The 23479-nt window shown below is 42.2% G+C and overlaps 1 protein-coding gene across 1 annotated transcript in view; it reads right to left on the bottom strand.

Annotated features, from left to right (window-relative positions):
* The window catches only part of SGPP2 (sphingosine-1-phosphate phosphatase 2), a gene marked incomplete at both ends in the record, with an annotated part of 131169 nt that extends 108420 nt beyond the window's left edge, over positions 1 to 22749 (bottom strand). Inside the window, one exon of the mRNA XM_081242182.1 lies at positions 22531 to 22749. Coding sequence (XP_081098308.1) covers positions 22531 to 22749 — 219 coding nt within the window. The remainder of the gene's footprint in view (positions 1 to 22530) is intronic.
* Between the last annotated feature and the right edge of the window lie 730 nt (positions 22750 to 23479).

Raw genomic sequence — 23479 nt, 5'->3', positions numbered from 1 at the left:
CAAAAAGCTAAGGATGGAGGAGCAGAAAGACAGAAGCTTCATGAGTCCTTGATGATATTGTGAAGCAGCTGAACAAAATGTCAGCATTCACCAACTCTAGACCTCTTGTTACATGAGAAGAAAAAGTTTCAAGCAACTATTAACAGGGCTTAGTTACCTATAGCGAAAAATTTTAAACTGATCTATAGTGCCTTCCTTCAAAATTATAATTCTTCCTTTTCCCATATTTTCTCATTTATGTCGGTAACATAATCATCATGCCCCAAATTCTTTAGAGTCCAAATGCTGAGTTATCTTTGGATACAATGAGCAAAGAAGGCATCCATCTTCAAGTCTTGACAATGCTTTCAAAATGTCTCAGAACCTTCAACAAGGATATGCACACAGATATTCATTACAGTGTTAACACTAGCAGAAAAAAATGGAAATGACCTCACCTGACTGGCAAAAATAAATCATGGCAAATAATGAATAGAAAATAGAATATTATGTGGTCATTAAAATATGGAAAACAAACGTCTGTTGATATGGAACAAAGATCAAGATATGTTAAACTAGAAAATCAGATTGGAAACCAGTATTTTTGTTAAAGATATATATAACATACGCATAGAAAAGGTGTCCAGAAATCTATACCCCAAAATAGTAAGAGGGAATATCTCTGGGTAATCTGGGTACTGAGATTAACTGTTTCACTTTAAACTTTTGATTATTTATATAGCTTCTATAGTAAACATATACTGCTCATGTAATAAGAAAAAAAAAAAAAAGAGAGAGATTTGTCAGTTGGCTTTTGGTATTTCTGACTCACCACTTTCTCTTTATTCTCCTGTCATGACCAGAATCCAGGGGAAAGACTTCAGCCACCACCTCCAATGGCTCCCCGACTTCTCTCTTATCTCACACCATTTCAACCTACCCTGTACTCAGCCCCCAAATTAACCTTTCTCGTCGTCTGCATTCTTCAGGTCATTCCCCTGTTTAAAAGGAACAACCACTAGCTCTCTAGAATGAAGCCCCCCATGTTTTCAGCCTAGCATTCAAGAACAGATTGAGTAGCCAACTAACCAACTTTATTTTCACTTTTTTCCTCTGCTTTTGTCCATCTGGTTTCCTAAGTGTTCCTTCCACATGGCACATTCATTCCCACCACCAGTCCTTCACTTTGTGGTTCCCTCCTTCTGGAATGTTCTCTCCATCTCCTCCATCAATGCAAATCCACTTCATTCTTCAAAACCCACCATGTCCTTTCTCTCAAGCCTAGTCCAAGGATGAAGCTCCTGGGCTAGTGTGTGGAGGGGGCAGGTGGTAGGTCCACCTAAGCCTGGGAGGATTCAGAAAGGGCAAAGTTCAAGGCTTCTTCTCATCAGCAGTCATCAGCCTAGGCTTTTGCATGCACACTCCCACCAACAACAGTGGCTTTTGATGGCCTAATCACTCCAGAGTGATTCCGCGTCTCTCCCCTGGGGACCCCTGACTACATCAAATAGTATCAGGCAGGACATCCTGGTCCCCAGGGCAGCACTAAAGAGAAGCTGCTCCTACCATTTCTGAGAGTGTCCTGAGAGCTTCTACCCTGGGAACCCTGGACATTCTCCTTTACTCTGGAATTTTCTAGACCAGGAGCAGCAAATTCAAATGCCTACATGGATTAAGCAAGCGTTGTAAATCAGCAAAGCAATTGCAGGTGTGGGATAAAATGGGGTGGGAGTCTGTTCTATTTCAGGGAGGCAACTGCAACTGGGAGCCAACCTCTTACGGTCGTGCAGGAATGCAAGCAGGTGCTGCTGCATCTCCCAGTTTCTTAAAAAACAGAAGCCAGAAAATCTAGAAAGATGTTGCTAGTAAAACCATGTGTGAACAAAGCTTGTGTGTAGCCCAACACTTGGTCTGCCTGTTTTGTGACCGCTGCTTAGTGGTTAAAGGAGAGCCACCACCCCAGGTAAGGCCAGGTGCCAACAGTGAAGATTAGTTACCATCTTCACCACGCATCGGATGGCCAAGACTCACGTGGGGCCCTATAAGGGTGGGTGGGCTTATTCTCAAAACTCTGCACATAGTCAGTAGAAAAGAGGATCATGAGAGGCCCTCCTTTTTCTGGTCACTGAATAGTTAACACTCTCCTGTGCTGGGGTTCGGCCAGGGATTAAACCCACATGTTCGAAGCTTTATCTCATTACTCATGCGCATTTCTTTTCCCATTTTTAACTTCTCTTAACTTAGAAAATTCTAGTCTTAAGCATGAAACCTACATGTCACGTGCTGTAATAAAAAAGTCTCCAAGGATTTTTTTCCCATATGATGTCCACATTTATTGTTTTCTAAAACCTGAAAACGTCAGCTGTCCTACTTCTATATTTGGTACATTTCAAATCCTCTTAAATGGTTCCATCAGAAATCTTAGAAGCATCTTCTACTGAAATGGTCTCTTAGAGTTTTCTTATGGGGAACGAGGGAATCTGAGAAAGGAAGACCTTGTTCAATTGAACATTGATGATCTTTGAGAATCTGTCCTTTCCCCTCTGGGCTATGTTCATCTGCTCCCTGTCTCCCCTGACGGACTGAGAGCTCTTCCAGAGCAGGGGATGCAGGCACATCCTTGTTGAGACTTCAGAGGGTGACGCCAGGTCTGGCACATCATTAGGTGCTTCATAGGTATTGGCTGAACATTAACAGTGCTATCTCAGAGCAAGAAACACTCTAAAATACACTTTCCATAACTCAGCAAGTTCAGATGAGGGGAAGCGGGACCTGGGAAAGCACTTTCATGGCCGATGATTAGGTGCCACAAACTATCAGAAGGAAGGAATGCAAAATTTAGTACATTTCAATGCAACAACTGAAAGCATAAGATTGACCCAAATTGTAGGGTAGAAGCCATTCTGAAGCAGCATAGAAGGATTTGCACTGCTTATATCAACACTCCTCGTCCCCCACCCCACCACCCATGCCCTGCCATCAGAGGTGAGATTCATTCCAGAAAAGGCCCGTTGGATAAAAATAGAGGTAGGGACATTAGCAGTATTAGGAGCTGGAGCAGCTACATTGGTGCTGGTGGGACGGCAGAAACCATGGTGAAAATAGTTAGCATTTGAGGGCTTGCTTGATGCCAGACACAATATGTCCAGCACTCGGAGCACTGATGATCTTATTTACATCCCAGGGCTCTAGGAGGTACCTGAGATTATTCTCCCCACTCCTCAATGTTTCACACATAGGGAACCAAGGTGGTACAGCTTATGTGATCTGTCGAAGGTCACAGGGTTTGGACGTGTAAGAAGCCAAGAGCCATCTTAGCTCATTCCTTACACTGCCTCCCCGCAAAGTACAGCACAGACGTGGAACACACTGCTTTCTGCTGGAGCGTGGGCAGCCACGAAGGGCTCACCACGACCAACATCCTTGTAGCACAAGACCCAAGGTAACAACACCAAAACCCATGGTTGAAAAGATAAAAACGGGAGAACAAACTATGGCAATACCTGCTCCTAGAGTAACACAGATCACCCAAGAAACTACCAGGAAGAAGAAATGATTGGAGGAGCACCAGGAAGGAACATCACTGTTTCTCCTTCTCTCCATGCTGGCCCCTCCTAAATCCTTTTCTTCAGTAATAAAAGAAGGTCAAATTTAAAAAAAATGATTCACAGGATAAAGCTAGATCTTTCATTTCATGGTGCACTACTTCATAAGACAGCCGCCATTCTTGTCTAGTGATATATTTTCAATTTTAATATGTGACAATTTTTAGGGGAGAAACTACTAAAAATGTCATTTTCCTTTTAAGTGTGGGTGTCTTATAAAGGTCACTACATGCAAATATGCCGATTCCTTCCGGGGCATTGCTTGGTATAATCCTGTGATTCAGTACTTGGTCACTCTGATTTCTGGTTTGTTCTCTCAGGCCCCACGCTCACTGATCTGCAGATTCTTGTTCTGCTTTTGGTCAGAATCTTCAGAATACTGAGCTATAAAACAGTCCCTGTTCTGAGGAAGGAGGAACTTAGAGGCCCCCTGAGTCAAATCTTTCCAATGTGACTCCATTATACTGTAGTGGATTCATAAATATGAGTCCAAAAACACACTGCAAAAAGAAACTATTTTTTTTAAACATTTTGGATTTTTAGCCAAGAGAAAAGCATTTAGTTAACACCTTAGGAACTGGATACTTCATATGCTCAAGAATATTTACATAACTAAGCAAAGTTTATGGTATGTATCTAATATTCACAGACACATGAAGATGAACTAACTATTAAGTTGTCCAGTGTTTTTCCTGTGCTTATTAAAAACATCACCCAACAAAGCCAGAAAGGGTGGGAGAAGGGGCTGGAGGAAGATACTTTAAAAATACACTGGGACAAAAAGTCTGTTAGATAATATTTTTATAATATCCGCTATAAGTAGTGAATACTGCTATTGATTGCCAAAGACTGAGTATATATTCCATAAATGGAAGGTTGGGTCAACAAAGAAAATCTCTTTTAACTCACCCTTTTATAAGATTAAAGGAGATTTAAAAAAATCCCACATATGATCCTCTCATTATAGATACAGAAAAATAATTCAACACAATTTAGCCAAAATTCATGAGAACACTTCTTGGCAAACAAGCTCTAAGAGGGAGGGGAAAACTCCATCAAGTATAATACTCCATGGTGAAATGTTAAAACCATTCCCTTAAAATCAAGAACAAGACAAGAATGTGTCTGTACTATCACTACTTCTGCTCAACATAATACTGGAGGTCCTTGTCCGTGCAGTAAGGCAGAAAAAAAAATAAACAAATGAAAGGTATAGGAATCAAAAAGGAAGAAATAAAATCCATTTTTGATTGTTTCCATAGCAAGCACAAAGAAATGAGAGACATTTTGTTGGAATTAATAAAAGTTTGGCAAGGTTGCCAAATCAATACACCAGATTCAATTGCATTCCAACACATCAGCAGAAAACCAATTTCAAAACATTGCCTTAATACTAACCAAAATATAAGGTATCTAGGAATAAATCTAGCAAAAGGGGTGCAAGATTTTATGGAGAAAGTTATAAAACTCTACTGAAAAATACAAAAACAGTTAAGTAAATGGAAAGATATAACATGTGTAGGGATAAGATGACTTTATGTCATAAAGATGTCACTTATTCCAAAATTAACCCATAGATTTAATACAACTCCAAATAAAATTATGTTAAAATTAATATCATCTACAAATTATTTTATATTTTTTAGGAAAGTGAAAAATATTACTTTAAAAAAACTATCGCTCATTTTTTTGAAATTAGTAATTATGTTTTATTTTAAAATAAAAATGGATAAATTCTTATATTATTCAGTTAAGAATGACATCGAACATTTGGCAGTGGTAGTTGTGATGCCCTCAATCGAATCCTACTTCAGGATCGCTTTACTTTAATCACCATCATCAGATTAAGAGGAACCAAGATCCAACACAAAACATGCCCAAGATATTGCTATCAGGTAACTAACAAGCCTGCAAAACCACTTGCAATTGTTTGTATCTGCAACAATAAAAAGAGATCTTTCAAAATAGCTTGTAAAGAAACAACAGAAAATACTTGCCAAAAACTGAATGCAGGGCGGGGTGATAACACAAAACATCTACTTTTCTTAAGACTTTCCTGAGCTCTCTAATAATACATTTTTGGCCAGGAAAAGAAGAGATCTTTTTGAGGCCAAAATCTTTCATTGCATTAAGAAATTCCCAATAATGCAGAAGAACATTATGTATTTTAAGCTCTTGGCATTTCACGTGGTTGTTTGTACAGAGCAGGAAAAGGTGTCCTATAATTTCACAGGGGGTCCTTATACAGACATGGAGGGAGCTATATTGTTACATTTAAGAAGGCTTCAGGGTACTTCATAGGATTTAATAAATATTCCCTAAGTTAAGAATTATGGGGCTTCCCTGGTGGCGCAGTGGTTGAGAGTCCGCCTGCCGATGCAGGGGACGCGGGTTCGGGCCCGGTCCGTGAGGATACCACATGCCGCGGAGCGGCTGGGACCGTGAGCCATGGCCACTGAGCCTGCGCGTCTGGAGCCTGTGCTCTGCAGTGGGAGGGGCCCCAGCAGTGAGAGGCCTGCGTACTGCAAAAGAAAAAAAAATAATAAATAAATAATACATTAAAAAAAAAAAAAGAATTATGACCAAAACAGCTGATATTTGGGATTTTGTTACAAAGATGTCAATGGTAATTTTTAAAAAATTCTTATATGGAACAATGTTAGTAATCTTAGTACCTAATATTCCTCAAAAGTATAAAATATCCTCATAGGAGAATTTTTTCTATAAAATGACAATCCTTTAATTTTCTCTAAATATAAAACTACTACCTTCTATTGTAAACAAAACAAAACCATTCAGAAAATACAGAAAAGAATGAATAAGATAAAATTTTCAAATATCCAGAGAGAACCACTGGTAAAATTTGGTTCATCACTCCAGATCCTTTAAAAAAAAATTGTTCAAATACGTGCTTATACAGTTTAAAAAATTCAGTCATGTTATAAATATTTTTTATATTTGATTATTTTTGGTTGAAAAATATATGATACATGTGTTTCCATGTCTAGAAATATATGGAATTTTAATAACTTTTGGGATATGATTTGGATATTGTGATTAAGTTTTCCTGTTGTAGAACATAGTTGAAAAAATCTTTTATAATTAGATATTTGATAAACACTTCCTGGTGATGAAAGCTACATGTGGGGGCTTCCCGGGTGGCGCAGTGGTTGGGAGTCCCCCTGCCGATGCAGGGGACACGGGTTCGTGCTCAGGTCCGGGAGGATCCCATGTGCCGCGGAGCGGCTGGGCCCATGGGCCATGGCCGCTGAGCCTGCACGTCCGGAGCCTGTGCTCCGCAGCGGGAGAGGCCACAACAGTGAGAGGCCCGCGTACCACAAAAAAAAAAAAAAAAAGCTACATGTGGGAGAAAAACATAAATCTAACAAACAGGGGCAGGGAGGTCTACCACTTGAGGAGTGGATATTGTTGACCTTGAGACCAGGAAAAGTACCCATTAAAATATGAGTTTGTGAGCGTCTATTCAGCTTCCCTTGCCATTGCCTTGGCCCCTGCCATTTGGAGTACAATTGAAATAAAGAGAAATCTCCTTTGCTTTTTATGTATATCAGAGACAATGCTCTCTTTTATCATTTTTAATTTGAAATTGGTCAGCTATCCTCAATGAAATTACACACAGGCAAAGTGAACCTCAAAAAGCATATTTTATGCTAAATAATGTCCTCATTTAGCATGCCGCCGGGTAAAAAAAAGTGATACAGTAGAAATGGAGTGTTGATCTCAGGTGACTCTTTTAAGATGTCTCTTGGTTCAAGAAAGACAAGAATGTCAGACTCTAGGGATGCTAGGGCTGAATGCAGATGTTCTGCAATGGGTAAGGAGGGGGTTCAAGATTCTAAGCATCTCTGTAGACAGAGAAAAAGTGACAACTGAGGGGAGAGTGAAGACTTGATGTGTGAACTTGACCTACTTGCAACACCACTTTGAAGTGACAATGAAACAGAAAACAACAAAATATTTTTTAATGCAAAAATCCTGCAGTTGTAAAACAAGTGAGTCGAATGAAAGTTAAGGGCAAATGTGCTTTTTTTTGACCCTCAAACATTTCTCTGTGCTTTCCCTGGGCAGGTAGCTGAAGCCAGTGAGCAGGAGGTTTACAATCAACCCCGGCAGCTCTGGAAATCGACACGGCAGCATGGCCAGCTCTAGAGGGGCCTCAGAGGAAACTCTCCCTAGAGTTGCACTCTGCACGCTGGGTTTCCTGCAGTGCACAGAATGCCTGCAGTAAAAGCTGTGAGAACCAATTTTTATAAGGCAGTATTGATTTTATTTATTTGTTTGTTTGTTTGTTTGTTTGCAGTACGCGGGCCTCTCACTGTTGTGGCCTCTCCCGTTGCGGAGCACAGGCTCCAGACGCGCAGGCTCAGCAGCCATGGCTCACGGGCCCAGCTGCTCTGTGGCATGTGGGATCTTCCCAGATCGGGCCACAAACCCGTGTCCCCTGCATTGGCAGGCTGACTCTCAACCACTGCGCCACCAGGGAAGCCCGGCAATATTGATTTTTAAACGTAGATTCACAAGGATCAGCAAAGGTAGTAAGACAGATACTGTATAGCCTTCACCCATTTCCTCCCAATGGTTACATCTCGCATAATTATACCTCACATAATTACTTATCAAAACCAGGAATCTGACACTGGTACAGTGTGTGTGTGTATAATGTTAGGACAACTTACCACGTGTAGACTCACTAGCGACTACTATCATCAAATTATAAAACTATTCCATCACCACGAAGATATTCCTTGTTACACCCTTTTATAGTCATGCCCCCATTTTTAATCCCTGGCAACCACTAATCTGTTTTCCATCTTTATAACTGTGTCATTTCAGGAATGTTAGATAAATGGAATTATACGGTATGTGATCTTTTCAGAGTGGCTTTTTCATTCAGCTTAATGCCCTTGGGATCCATCCAAGTTGTTGGGTGTATCAATCGTTCCTTCCTTTTTATTGCTGAATAGTGTTCCATGGTATGGATGTACCACAGTTTACAGAGCCAATCGTCTACTGAGGGACATTTTGATTGTTTCCAGTTTGGGGCTTATTACAAATAAAGCTGCTGTGATCAATCATGTACGAGTTTTTGTGTGAAGAAGATCTCGTATCTCTGTGATAAATGCCCAGGATTGCAATTGTGGGTTGCATGGTAAATGTATGTTTAGTACTAACTTTTAAAGATCAAGTAAGTTTCTCTTTTCAAAAGTAACATTTTCTCATTATAGATTATTTATCTGGTGAATCAACTGGGCTGAGGGTCGGGTGAGTCATGGGGAGAGGAGGGGAAGTATTGATGAGCAAATAAATCATTCTAAACCTAAGAGAGGATATTGTTTTTATGGGCTTCATTATGATACATGGGCTCCATAATCTATGCAAGTATACCTGTCTATACTGGGAAGTACTCAGGATGAGTGTGGGAAGTCCCATTTCTATCCCTGCAATGGTACTGAGGTAGTAAGCATGAAAATACCAGGGTTAGACCATTTATAACTCAACATGTTGGGAAATTTCAGATAAGGCCTTCAGGGTCAAAATTTCTGGACAATAAAATATGACTGTGGCTTCAGATGGGCTGAGATGGAGGCAAAATTAAAGGATCAATGGATGTTGGGCCCTCTCCAAAAGTAACGCTTATGCGGGAATATACTACTGAATAAATACTGGGAATATTCATTTCATTCCTTCTATTTGAGGATGTGTGTATTGTAATGACCATGCAGAAGGGGGAGACCCACGGCAGGCAGGACTCGGGGAGGACTCCAGAACTGTGTGCCACCCTCTGCAAATGTACAAGAGAACGAATTCATTTTTCTGTTTCACAGTCATCATGTCATAACGTGAGGGTAACATCCTCTAAGCATATACTACCTTCTTGGCTCAGGGTTGCTTGGGAATATATGCTTTCCTTAACTCTTACAGAATCTCCAGCCCCTGCCTGAGGCTACTGAAGTATCACAAACATTTCACAGGCTGCAAATGATGGGGCTGACCTGGAAGGAGCAGGCAGGACAAGGGACCAGGCATGAAGTATCTAAACCCACAGATGCCTTGAAGGGAGCTATCATGCTCCCTTATCATCCTTCTCTCCCTCAGGCTCCAAATATTTTCTCTTTACAAGGAAACACTAGGAATCCATTAGTTGTGAGCTTACGTTAACTGATGTACGATGGAAGATTTTGGTGCACAATGGATAAACTGAGAAGCCCATCAAAAGTCAGTGAGAAAAATATCCCCCATTAAAGTCACAGTGGAAAAGTCGAAACAGTGTATGACCAGACCATTCACGAAAATAATACAAGTATCTGCTAAACAAAAGAAAAACACTCATCCTCATTAGAGATCAAAGAAATACAAAATTAAAATAATGAGATGTTTTCATTTTGCTATTAATTTGGCAGATTATTTTTTTAATGGATGACAAAATTAGAGGATGAAAATATACAGAGAAACAAGATATTTATAATGCCTCAGAATACCAGGCTATAAGATACATATTAATTACAAAGAGGAAAACATTTACCTGGAAGACACCACTTAAACACCTTTAAAGGTGTATAAAGTTAAAATTACTGGGAATGGAGCAAATCGACATTGTGTGTCTCCTGGTATGATGCACTAAGAAAGGTACAATATTTTTCTTGTGGTATTCCAGCTAAAAATACAGAACCTGAATATCATGAGAAAACATAGGACAAACCCAGACTGAGGAATATTATACAAAATAACTGGCCTGGACCCTTCAAGAGTCAAGGTCAAGAAAGGCAAAGGAAGACTGAAGAACTTCCAGGTTGGACTAAAGAGACAATACCAACTAAATGCAATGTATGGTTCTACATTAGATCCTAGAATGGCAAAAGGAGATTAGTAGATCAATTCATAAAAACTGAATAAGGCCCATAGATTACATACTGTTTCTACATTTTGATAATTATACCGTGGTTATATATGATGTTAACATTAGGAGAATATAGGTCAAGAGTACATAGGAATTTTTTGTACTATTTTTGAAAACTTTTTAAAGTTTTATTTCAAAATGAAAGTTAAAAATAAAAATGTTTTAAAGAAAATACTTGATGCTGTCCTTTATTCATAAAAACCTAAGTGTCCATAAACAGTAGAACTGATAAATAAATTATATGTTTGTGCAGTGGATGCTGCAGGGCATGTAAAATGTACATCCTATATGATTCATTTATGTGAAGTTCGAGAAGAGGTGAAACTATGCTATGGTGGCGGAGGGAAAACAGCAGTTACTGGGGGTTAGAGTGGTATTGACTGGCAGGGGCCTGAGGGAACTTTTTGAGTTTCTGGAACTGCACTATGTCTTTATCTGGGCAATAGTTACGGGGATCTAGACATACAGTCAAATTTATCAGGTTGTACATTTAATACCTCTGCACTTATTATACTGAAGTTATAATAAAGAAAAAGAAAATGGACAACAAGAAGATAAAAAATGCTGACAATGGGCTAGCAGTCTTGGATTGCTGTTCAGAACAATAATTGAGATACATTTTCCAAAAAGCAATTTGGTAGTTAGTGTGAAGAGCTCTGAAATATGCTTCTCTTCCAGTTCTCAGGAAGTAATTAAATATTTAAACTCCAGTTGAAGTACAAAGATAAACAATGAAACAACTAAATACGTACTTTAGGAAATGCTTAAAAAAATTAAGTTACAATCGTATGATAAACTATAATACAACTATTAAATCATATAATTAAAGAATGTTCGGTTATGTGGGGAAATGCTCATGATATGAGTGACAAAAGTTGATCCCAGTATTATACGTGCATAGGATGTTGATAACTTAAATATTCTATGTTTTCATAGAGATAAAAGGAAACAATACTCTAAAACTTTAATATTTTTCTCTGGGTTGCAAAATTATGACAGGATTTTGTTTTCTTCTTTATACTTTTCGGTGTCTTCCACTATTTCTAACATAAACATGCATTCTTTTAATAGTAGAAAAGCATAAAAATTAATTCCAAAGTATTGGACACCTTCCTAGTTGAAAAAAAATCAATCAAAATTCAGAAAGGAGAAGAAAACCAACCAATTTCTAACAGAGGCTCCTTTAACTTGTCACACTTTTAACAAAATCTTTGATGTTCTATTTCACGGCTACCTTTTAAGTCACCTATCAAGAGGGGATGATTTTTTTTTTTAACTGCAAAAAAAAAAAATTCACCTATGCCCTTTCCCCACCAATTAAGCCCTGGCCTCTCAGCTGCCAACATTTTACCCCCAGGAGCCCTCTTTTCACCATCATCAACTCTTCCTCCTACCCAGAGGAGTTCCTGCTTTGATGAGCTGTTTCCCATAAAATTCTATGAGAACAAAGTTTTTACCACTTGGAAAAATCAAAACGTACCCGGAGATGACAGAGGACATTTCTCCTCTGAGGCATGATTACAAATACATGGCATTAACAAAAGCAAGTATGAACCCAGTGTTTTGTTTTGGATCGTTTCATTTTGTTTTATTAAACAAAGAGGTATAAAACTGCCATAGGCGTTTGGAGGACTAGGGGTAATATTTCAAAATAGTTTGAGGAAACCATTACTCCCCTTCCCAAGATTCCTAAGCACGCCCTCAAGATCTCAGGTGGTTCACTCCTCTCCCTCCCATCCACCCTGGCCCATGCCTAAGGATTTTTTCTTTGTTTTCAAAACAGTTTGCTAATTAGCCCACACTGTTTGAAGCAAGAGTGAGAGGAAAAAAATGTGAATCAGTCTTGACCGGATTTTTCAGTATCTCATTTTCTTAACATGCAGAAAGTATCTCACCAGGCAAGCAGAATTATAAAGACCAGTGGATGCCCCAATTTTAGCATTTCCATAGTTTTCTAACACAGATAGGAGCCTTCTAAATGTGTTGCCAGGAAACATTGACAGTATTTTTTCCCAGGAAAATTGTATGCCAAATAAAATGTAAGAAGAATGCCTTTGCTCGAGACATTAATTCTTATCAGGACAGCAGAGGATTTACTCATTAACTATAACCACAGAAGTGAAAGTGCTTTTAAAATTGGAAAGTTTCAACATCTTAATTATAAGAAAGGTAAAATTAGATTAGGCTTGCTGTCAACAGCCTTCCTAAAAAAAACATAGTTATCTAATCACATTTTAAAAGTTGACAGGTGTTTCACCATCATCAATTTTTAGCAATACCTGAACTCCCTTCATGGTGTCCAACAGAAGAAAGCAAACCAATAAAAAAGTTATTCATTAATCAAAACCTTCATCAGTTTCCTGGTAAAAAGGAAGGAGCTAACACTGAAAAAAACATTAAGCTAAAGGAAGACACAGCCAGTTAAAGTGGTCAGGGGTAAAATGACCCCAGTTCTGACAGGAGAGGGCAGGTGACCATATTTCTGCCAAGAAAGAAAATGTTGAGTTTAGCACACCCTTACATGCTTCATCCAATAGGGATTGTTAAGTACCTGTGGACAGGTTAATATGTTCCAGGCATACGTTAGACTGGGGATGCACAGGTGAGGAAGAGGACCCTGGTCCCTCCCTCACAGCCCCCCGCCCCCATTCCCAGCTTCACAAAAATGCTAGAACTAATGATTTAATTGCAATTATGTGCAAGTCTTCAGAGCACTAGAGACCAGCATGTTCTGGTTGCAAGTGGACAGCCACTCAGGTCCCCTCCAGTGAGAGGAGTTGTACAGTAATCCTCAGAAGTAAGGAAATACGCCGGCAGCCATACAGCCCGCCTGCAGCCATACAGCCCGTGTGAGCCTCACCCTGAGCCATTCTACCTCAAAGTCAGCAGTCCTCTAGCACCTCCCCCTTCAGAAGGGGAGTCTACCATTCAAGACTTGGTTTCTTTCTCCACTTGGAGTTTTTCCTGCTGCTTTTACCACCCACTGGTGCAGACTTTCTGCCCTCCTCTCTACTGTGGGCATCTGCCTTGCTACTGCTTTCTCTGTCTCAAGGCTTCTGTTTATGACCTGCTTTTTCTCTCTGAAGTCCATCACGACTCTACCATTTATGTCTCTAGGTCTGGGTCTTCCATTCAGAGTCCCTAAGGGAGCAATCTGATTGGTTCCGTTAGTCACTCCCCATTACGCAATATCCCAGTTAGGTGAAGTTCCCATGCAGGGCCATTTCATAAGATGCTGACCAGCCTAAAGAGGCTCCTTTGACTCAAGGGCTGACCCCTGATCCAATCAGCTTGTAGCCATATTGATGGGGTCCCCTGATTCAAAACATAGCAACCTACGTCTTAAGAAACCATTTGTGGTCTCTTTCCTCCTAAGGCATTTACAGGCACAGGAGACACTCAAAGTATCACCAAGAACCCAAAACAGATACTAAGGCTTGATTTAACGTTAATCCCATATTTGCTATTGTTTGAATATAACATCGCCATTTCTCAAATGCTTCAGCACCAGGTCCCTCAGTGCCCCACAGAGGCATTGCCATTCACTCCCACACTCTTTCCGATTAAGCACAGTGACACCCGAGAACCTTTCTCATCACCGTGCCTGCGTTGAAAATTCTGATTTGGCACATGGGATGAAATTGATTTGCCATCCCCCTGTCTATAGGATGAAGTCCAAATTCTGCAGGAAGCCACACTAAGGCTTTAGCCTGAAACTCTGGCTCTAGCTCAACACTCTATCCAATATAACCTCACCAGTTTCCTTACACAACGTGTGCTGGATATTCTCCATTCATCCTTCCAGATCCAGTCTCCATGTTTCTCCAGGGAGGCCGACCTTCTCGGATTGCATCAGCCCAAGCTCCCTGGCTTCTGATTGAATTTGGATGAGGAGAGGCATTGGCAGGATATGAGAGGGCATACAGAGAAGGAGTTTAAGATATATTTTCTCCTCTCCTCCTGCCTGGCTGTAGCTCTTACTCTACTAAAGGCCTCAGCTCCAGTCAGGGGCCTCTCTCTGACAGCTAAGCTCTCCTTGGGTCTGGGGTTACCAGAAGTTATCCTCTCCCCTTGCCTTTCTAGGCTGAAGTTGCCTGCTCCAGGATACTTCATCCTCCCATGCTGATTTTTTTCCAGCCCTGCCTACACCTTTGTAAATGATCCCACCGCCTTTTAAAAAATTTTAAATAGGCTTTATTTTTTTAGAACAGTTTTCAATTTACAGAAAAATTTATTTTCTTCTATTTATTTATTTAATTATTTTTGGCCATGCTGCATGGCTTTTGGGATCTTAGTTCCCCCGACTGGGGATTGAACCTGTGCCCCTTGCAGTGGAAGTGAGGAGTCCTAACCACTGACTAACCTTGAGTCCTAACCCTGGACTGCCAGGGAATTCCCAATTTAGAGAAGAATTTAGAACACAGTATAGAGAGTTCCCATGTATTCCACATTCTTCCCATATACTCTGCATCCTGTTGCCTGATCTTCAACGTCTTATTAGTATGATTCACTGGTTACAATACTAACGGGTTATTTTTAACCAAGGTCCATATTTTATCCAGACTTCCTTAGTTTTCACTGAATTGTCCATTTTTTCTGTTCTAGGGTCCCATCCAGGACTCCACAGTTACACTTAGTAGTCATAGCTCCTTAGGTTCCTCTTGGCTGTAACAGTTTCTCAGACTTTCCTCATGACTGATGACCTTGACGCTGTTGAAGAGTACAGGTTTTTTGTAGAATGCCCCTCAAATGGGATTTGTCTGATTTCTTTCTCATGATTAGAATAAGGATTTGGGTTTGGGGGAAGAAGACCACAGAGGTGAAGTGACATTTTCAACATGTATCAAGAGTATATCGTTTCAATATAAACCAAGAACACATCCATCATCATGACTTATCACTGTTGACATCAGCCTTGATCATCTGGCTGAGGAAGTGTCCATCAGGTTCCTACATTGTAAAGTCACTCTTTTATTTCACCCCCCCTTTCCATATTGTACTCTTCAGAAGGAAGTCACTATGTGCAGCTCACGCACATAGTGAAGCAGAGTAGAGCCTATGTTATATTGTTTTTTTCTTTTTTCTCTTTTTTTTTTTTTGGTAAATTGAGGTAAAATATGCATAACATAAAATTTGCCACTTTAACCATTTTTAAGGGTTTCAATGACCCCTTATCAGTAGGCCATCTGTCTCCTGCTGGGACTCTTATTATGCCCAAGTTGAACTTGTCACTATTCATCAAAAATAATAATATGTCTTTATGTTTTATTACATGAGATTTCCATGTAAAGTAAAGAGATTCTCACATTTTCATCTATTTGACTCGTTCTGCTCTTTAAGCCTTGACTCAAGATGTCATGGGTTCCCTTAGGGATCACCATTACTACTGCTCTTGTCTCCCTGATCACGTATTTCTCCTTCTGTACTCTAGCACTGACTGCACTGCACCATTTTCTTGGTGGCTTTCCCAGGGCAGGAATTAAATCTTATTTATCTTTGTATCTTTAAGGCTGAGGACTGTCCCAGAAACACAGTAGCTGATCAATAAATGTTAGCTGGAAATAAAGGAAGCCAAGATGAGATAGAAGCAGAAGTGGCCTATTTTCTCCAAAGATTAAAGAGAATGTTAATACCTAAGGTTGGTGATGGCATAGGAAAACCTGCACTCCTAGTTACATATCCCTCCACCCTTTCTGCAGGACAAGTTGGTAATACCTAATAAAAGCCAAAATATATGCATATTTCTACCCAGCAATTACAAGTCTGGAAATTTAAATTAAGAAAGCAATCAAAGACAGACATCAGTCTTGGCAATGGTTTTTGGATTTGACACCCAAAGTAGAGGCAGCGAAAGCAAAAATAAACAAGCTGGACTATATCAAACTAAAAGGCTTCTACACAGCAAAGGAAATTCATCAATAAAATGAAAAGGCAACCTAACTAAATGAGAGAAAATAATTGCAAATCATATATCTGATAAGAGAGGTTAATTTCAAAAATATATTAAGAACTAATACAACTCAAGAGCAAAAAACCAAACAACCCAATTTAAAAATAGGCAGAGGAACTGAACAGACATTTTTCCAAAGAAGACATACAGAAGAAGAGCCAACAGGTACATTAAAAGGTGCTCAACACCATCATCATCAGGAAAATGCAAATCAAAGCCAGAATGAGATATCACCTCACATCTGTCAGAATGGCTATTATCGAAAAGACAAGAAATAACAAGCATTGGCGAGGATGTGGAGAAAAAGGAACCCTTGTGCACTGTTGATGGGAATGTAAATTGGTGCAGCCACTATGGAAAGTATCAAGGAGGTTCCTCAAAAAATTAAAAATAGGGCTTCCCTGGTGGCGCAGTGGTTGAGAGTCTGCCTGCCGATGCAGGGGACACGGGTTTGTGCCCCAGTCCGGGAAGATCCCACATGCCGCAGAGTGGCTGGGCCCGTGAGCCATGGCCGCTGAGCCTGTGCGTCCGGAGCCTGTGCTCCGCAACAGGAGAGGTCACAACAGTGAGAGGCCCATGTACCGCAAAAAAAAAAAAAAATTAAAAATAGAACTACCATGTGACCCAGCAATTCCACTCCTGGGTATTTATCTATAGAAAATGAAAATATTAACTCAAAAAGATATATGCACCCCCATATTCATTGCAGCATTACTTACAACAGCTAAAACATGAAAGCAACATATATATATATATATATATATATATATATATATAAAATATTCCCTTGTGTATACACACATACACACGATGGAACATTATTAAGTCGTAAAAAAGAAGGAAATCTTGTCATTTGTAACAACATGGATGGACCTTGAGGGCACTATGCTAAGTAAAATAAGTCAAACAGAGAAAGATAAATAATGGGGGCTTCCTTGGTGGCACAGTGGTTAAGAATCTGCCTGCCAGTGTAGGGGACATGTGTTCGATCCCTGGTCCGGGAAGATCCCACATGTCACGGGGCAACTAAGCCCATGCGCCACAACTACTGAGCCTGCGGTCTAGAGCCTGCGAGCCACAACTACTGAGCCCATGTGCCACAACTACTGAAGCCCACGCACCGCAATGAAGAGTGGCCCACACTCACTGCAACTAGAGAAAGCCCATGCGCAGCAATGAAGACCCAACATAGCCAAAAATAAATTAATTAATTTAAAAAAAGAAAGATAATGTATGATCTCACTTATATGTGGAATCTAAACAATAAAAACAACAACAAAACTTAACTCACAGATACAGAGAACAGATTGGTGGTTGCTGGAGGTAGGGGTGGGGGAGGGCAATGAGCAAAATGGGTGCAGACGGTCAAAAGGCACAAACATCCAGTTATAAGATAAATAAGTCATGGTGATGTAATGAACAGCATGATAACTATAGTTGACACTATATTGTATATTTGAAAGTTGCCGAAAGAGTAGATCTTAAACTGGTCACAAGAAAAATAATTGTAACTATGTGTGGTGATGGATGGTACCTAGACTTATTGTGGTGATCATTTCACAATATATGCAAATATTGAATCATGTTATACACTTGAAGCTAATATAACGTTACATGTCAATTATATCTCAATTTTTAAAAAAGACTATCAAGTAATGTGCAAAGATACTTGTACAAAGATTTTTTTTTTTGGGGGGGGGCTATGCCACATGGCATATGGGATCTTACTTCCCCTACCAGGGATCAAACTCCACGCACTGCAAGCGTGGAGTCTTACCCACTGGACCACCAGGGAAGTCCCCAAAGATGTTATTTTTAATGCAAAAACTGGAAAGAACCTAAAGGTCCATCAAGAGGCCAACTAAATTATAGTACATCCACGCTGTGTAGTAATGTATAGCCATTAAAAATCAGGTTGAACATTTACCGAGTGATTATCTTTGGGCAGTGGTATAATGGGCATGGATTTAACTTTTTCTTTGTATTTTTTCCAAGTTTTCTCATCTGAACGATATCTGCAACTAGAAAAAGAAAAAGATCAAATGTACCTTTTCAAAGTGGCTTATGTTGTCATTTCCTACCTGAGCATCCATCTAAAGATAATCAAAACTTGAAGATTGATCTGTTGGCCAGTTCAGATATAATCAAGCCAAAACATCAACAGCCACCATGACCTCTGCTTCCAGCCATCACCACCCTTGTCCTGAACACACTAAGGGTGGTGGGTCCCAAGGGAAGAGAATTCAGAGCTTCCCCCTTCTGTCTGCCAGCTTCTCTGGGGCCCCAATTCTGACCTGGATCCTGGACATTGGTTTTTTTGTTTGTTTTGTTTTTAAAGCCCCTCTAACTGACTATAATGTATAGCCACAGTTGGAAACCCATGGTTCTATTCTACTCTGCTCACTTTGCAGGTGGGACAACAGAGGCCCAGAGAAGTTCAGAATGATCCCAGGGCAGAGCCAGATCCTGGTCTTTTGATTCCTGGTCCTTTGCACTTAAGCAAACCGATAAAATCAAGGGTGGAGTTTTGTAGATGGACAGACTTGGAGCACCCCAAATGTTTCAAGAGGAAAACGGGGAGTGCAAAGACTTCTAAAAATAACCTAATTTTGATCCCTTCCCCAATCCAAGTTTAGAACTATGTCTGAGCAAATAGTTATCAAAAAGTATTTATTGAGCACAGCACAATTTCGAAAGATTAACCACGGTCTAACATAACAATGGGAAAGGCACTACAAAATCTAACTTAATGCAACTGTGTTGAGTGAGCGAAGATGATAGAAATCAAAATACCATTGTATTCAAGGTTGGCTTCACCCCAGAACAAATAAACATAATTCCGTCCAGGCCTTTGCCCTCCTAGCTGGGTCCTAGGACCCCTGTCTCTTTGTCCTGGTGCCTGCCAAGAACGTCCTCCTCTGGTTACCCTTGCAAACCAGTTACACTTTCAAACCAAAAGCAATAGTTTCTCTTTCCATCCAGTCTCTACCCTGCCCCCAACCAGTCCTAACACCTCATACCTTCCCAATGAGACAGACAGAATGAAGCCTCGGATTGTTTCCCTGAAAGGTGTGCACAGTAGAAAGAAGTTTAGACTTAAGTCACCGATCTGACTGTGTGATATCTGGAAAGCCCTCAACAAAGCATTCAACTCTTTAGGACGCAAACCTTTTCTGTCTGTGACATGCATGACTACTGGGAAATCTATGAGGGCCAGTTTGATTTATTCAATGACAGCTTTGTGCAAGCCCAGCCCGGACCTGGTTTGTAAATGTGTAGTTAATCTTGAAGCTAGTAGCGTGTTACAAGAATGTGTAAAGGAAGCCCTCACTTAATCACTTCCCTACTTGTCCCTGCTTTAAGCAGTACAAGAAATACAGAAAACATGGGAGGTGAGAAGGATTAGATTTGTTGCAATCTAAGAACTTAGATTGTTGAAGAAAACAACTTCACTGTTGTTTGAAGTGTCTTAAATCAATACCCTGGTGCTGCCTGAATTCTAAGTTATGTGGAAAAATTTGATTTTCAATATTTACGCTTCAGTTTTAAGAAATCCTCAATTTCTTATCTTGAATTTTTAGCTCCCTCTTTTTCACGATATAGTGAGTGAAGCGTGTTAGATGGGAAGGGGGAAACCCCTACCATTTGGCTCATTGAATGCCCAGGCTGTTCAAGCAGCAAGACACTTTTCTGCAAGAAAATCTGCTTGTTTTGCTTTTAAAGGGCAATTTTATATTGCCATCTGCACTCATCTGTTTACAAAATTCACTGAGCTCCCACATGCCAGGCCATGAGGAGAAAATACTAAGCAAGCTAGACAAGTTGCCTGCATTCTTAGAGCTTATCATTCACTGGAAGAGGCGGGCAATAATCAGATATCAGTACAAAGGTGTGCTTACACAATGTGATAACTGCTGTAAAGAAACACAGGAGCAAAGAGAACCTATAAAAGGAGGAGGGAGATTGGAAGGTGAGTGAAAGTGTCTCCTGAGGAATTGACCTTTGAAACTGAAGGATGAATGGGAGTTTATTTAGAGAAAGAAGGACAGGGAGCTCAGGCAGGCACAGGCCACAGGCCAGGCAAAGGCCAGAGGCCAAGGGGAAGAGTAGCTGTTGGAGAGAAGTTTTGTCAGCTGTCCCCTTAAGGTCTTATCAATTATATGGGGCAGGTATGCAATTGTTTTCTTTTGGCAACTCCACCTGTACTTGCAAAGTATTAACCTTCCCAAGTCACTTGACACTAACCCACCTTTAAAAACATTAACCCATTATTTATCAAGTGTTCTCTTTTTTTTTTCCCATCACATACCAATGTGGTGATTTCTTATCGTGAATTTTTAGCTCTCTTATACTTTTACATGATGGATAGTGAGTGCGGTCGTGTGTAGGATGGAAAGGGGGCGACCTTTCCGTTTGGTTCACTTCATGATCAGGGTCTTCAAGTGGCAAGATAACACCTCTCTACAAGAAAATCTGCTCATCTCGCTTTTAAAGGGCAAGATGGTCCTTTTCCAGAATTGAAAGTTACATGACTAAGGGTAATGTTTAAAACAGTTCGAGAAACACTGGGGGGAAAATGCGCTCTTCGTCAGCTTCCTGAATTAGGGAGACAGAGTGGACCCTTGAGGAAAGAGCAACAGAGAGCAGCCCGTGCATCTGCCTGTGGGTATAAAGTGTGTGTGCCCAGAAAATGCCAAGGATGGAGACTGGTTCTTATTCCTTCCCTCTACCCCATTTTAAAGACAAAGCAAGAGGAAAGGGGAAGGGGGAAGGGGGCTCTCAAACTCATCTACAAGTTACTGGGTGTCATGGGGACAGAGAATGAACAACAAGAGATGAAAAAAAAGTACTACTCAGGAAGATTTCTCTGGAGTGGAACCCACCCCCCAGCCTCTAAATAAATCCTACAGTTTAATGCCCATAATATTCCATTGCACATGGAAGCCAGGTTCTTCATAATTCCTCAGTTACCAGATCTAGAAATCTACACATAAAGGCCACCCTCCTGTCACCAAAACTTTTGGGAAGAAAAATACGCGGTTTCCTCCACCACCCCCGCAAAGAGTTGTAATTAATACACTGTTTCAGTTTTCATTTGCCACACTTCCTACCTCCCCTCCCCAGAAGGGCAGCTTCTGCGGCGGCCCAGGGCATCTCACAGCTGCAGGGAGCCCTCCCTCCCAGAGGGCAGCCCTGCTCCCCGGCAGACAGCAGCCCTGGCACGTTAGCATCTGCAGCCTGTCTGGTCCCTCCCCTCTGGAGTCCCTGTGCACTGCGACGACGCGCTGGCTTCCTAAAGCCGCAGTGGATTGTGTAACCACACTGCGAACGCCTAGAGGAGAGCGTGGTTAGCTTCACTCCTGACAGCATCTGTTAAAAGTCACTGGTGCCAGTTAATAAGAGACCCACCAGGCAGGAGGGACCCTAAGACTCTGGGGGAAGGAGAGAGCGAAGCGCTGTCTGGACAACATCACTGGAGGTAGGGGGTGGGCTTTATAAATCTCTCCAGCAGCAATACTTAAACCCGAAATTCGGTCCTTAGAGCTGGAGTTGCAGGACGGTGAAGAGCGCGCTGAGCACCCCTCCACGCCTTTAGTGCGGATCAAAGAAAGGGGGATGGGTGGAAACTCAGAATCCTGGGGGGAGTGGTCAGAATTTCTCCTCAGGGAAGCCTCTTGTGAAAATGCCAAGGACGTCTCCGCTCTTCTTTTCAATTATGTAACTCTTACACATTTGGGAGAATATGCATGAACATAAATTTAATTACTTATGAAAGTAGAAAGTCTCCAAATAGGCTGCATTTAAAGCTCTGGGGGCATCTGAAGTCTTACTAGACCTGGTTGCCACCTGGCAGCGTTAGAGGATGTCATCCTAGGGATTGGATTCCCACCCACCCCTCCCTGGTACCCACAGCGCGGGCAGCCGGGTCGCCGCTCGGGTATGGGGCCCTCTCGGCACGGCAGGATCGGCGCGCACCCACCGCCGCGTCGCGGAGTCGCCTGGACCAGCAAGTCCGCAGGCGGCGGGGCGAGCTGTCCCCTCCCCCCCACCACTGCGAACACCTGGCCCGCGGTTACCTGCGGGACCGCGACTCTCCGCAGCCCATTGGCCGGCTCCCCGGCGCCCCTGCCTTTGGCTGCGGGGAGATGCCCGAACCCGGGCGCCCGCGCCGCGCCCTCCGCGGGGCCAGCACAGGGCTCGCCGGGGCCTTCATCCGGCGCGGGGAAGAGCCCGCAGCGGCGCTGGAAGCTGGCGACGAGCTGGGAATCCTGCAGGCTCCAGAGCAGCTCGGCCATGGTGATCCCGGGGCCGCCGCCGCCGCCGCCACCCGGTGCCCCCCGCTCGCACTGTCCCTCCTGCCTTCGCCCTCGCCGGGCCGGGCGCTCGGGGTGGCGGGCGGGGCCCGGGGCGCCAGCCAACAGGTGCGCCGCTTGGGTCCTAGCGCCCGCCCCGCGCACGCGGACGTCCAGGTGTTCGCCTTCACCTTGCGCCAGGCATGTCCGCCCTCCTTTCCTTCCCGGCGGGCCCGGGCGGGCTCGGGCGATCCCTGGCGTCCGGCCCGCTCGGAACTGGGCGAAAGGGTACAGGTGTCTACAGCGCGCCTCTCTGCGCCCGACCGCGCCTCCTCCACCCCTCCCGGCTGGTGCAGGAGGGCCACCTAATGGGGAGCGGCCGAGCACGTGTGGACCTGCGTGAGTCCATCCTGGCGTGCGCCGGCTGATCGCTTAGTGACCTTCCTTTCACTTTTGAGCTCAAGGGGAGGTCTGATGTCCCCTCCAGCTCCCCGCATCCCGTCTGTAGTCCTGCCTTTGCCCACTTCCGGCAGGTAGAGGGAGCACCCCCTAGGGAAGATTCCCAAGTTCTTACCAAACTCTGCGTGATGCAACGTCTCCCCACGGGCCCAAACTTCTTTGACCTTGCTCAAGAACCGAGTAGGTTCGAAGTGGATCCTGAGCCATCCTCTGCGTCCCTACCCTTGCCCTCGTGATTTGGCAACTGGGGGACACTTTTAGGCAGGTGGAGAGG

Source organism: Mesoplodon bidens, assembly GCF_964165515.1.
Source record: "Mesoplodon bidens genome assembly, chromosome: 8".
Taxonomy (NCBI): Eukaryota; Metazoa; Chordata; class Mammalia; order Artiodactyla; family Ziphiidae; genus Mesoplodon; species Mesoplodon bidens.
This window is presented reverse-complemented; position numbering and strand designations above follow the sequence as displayed.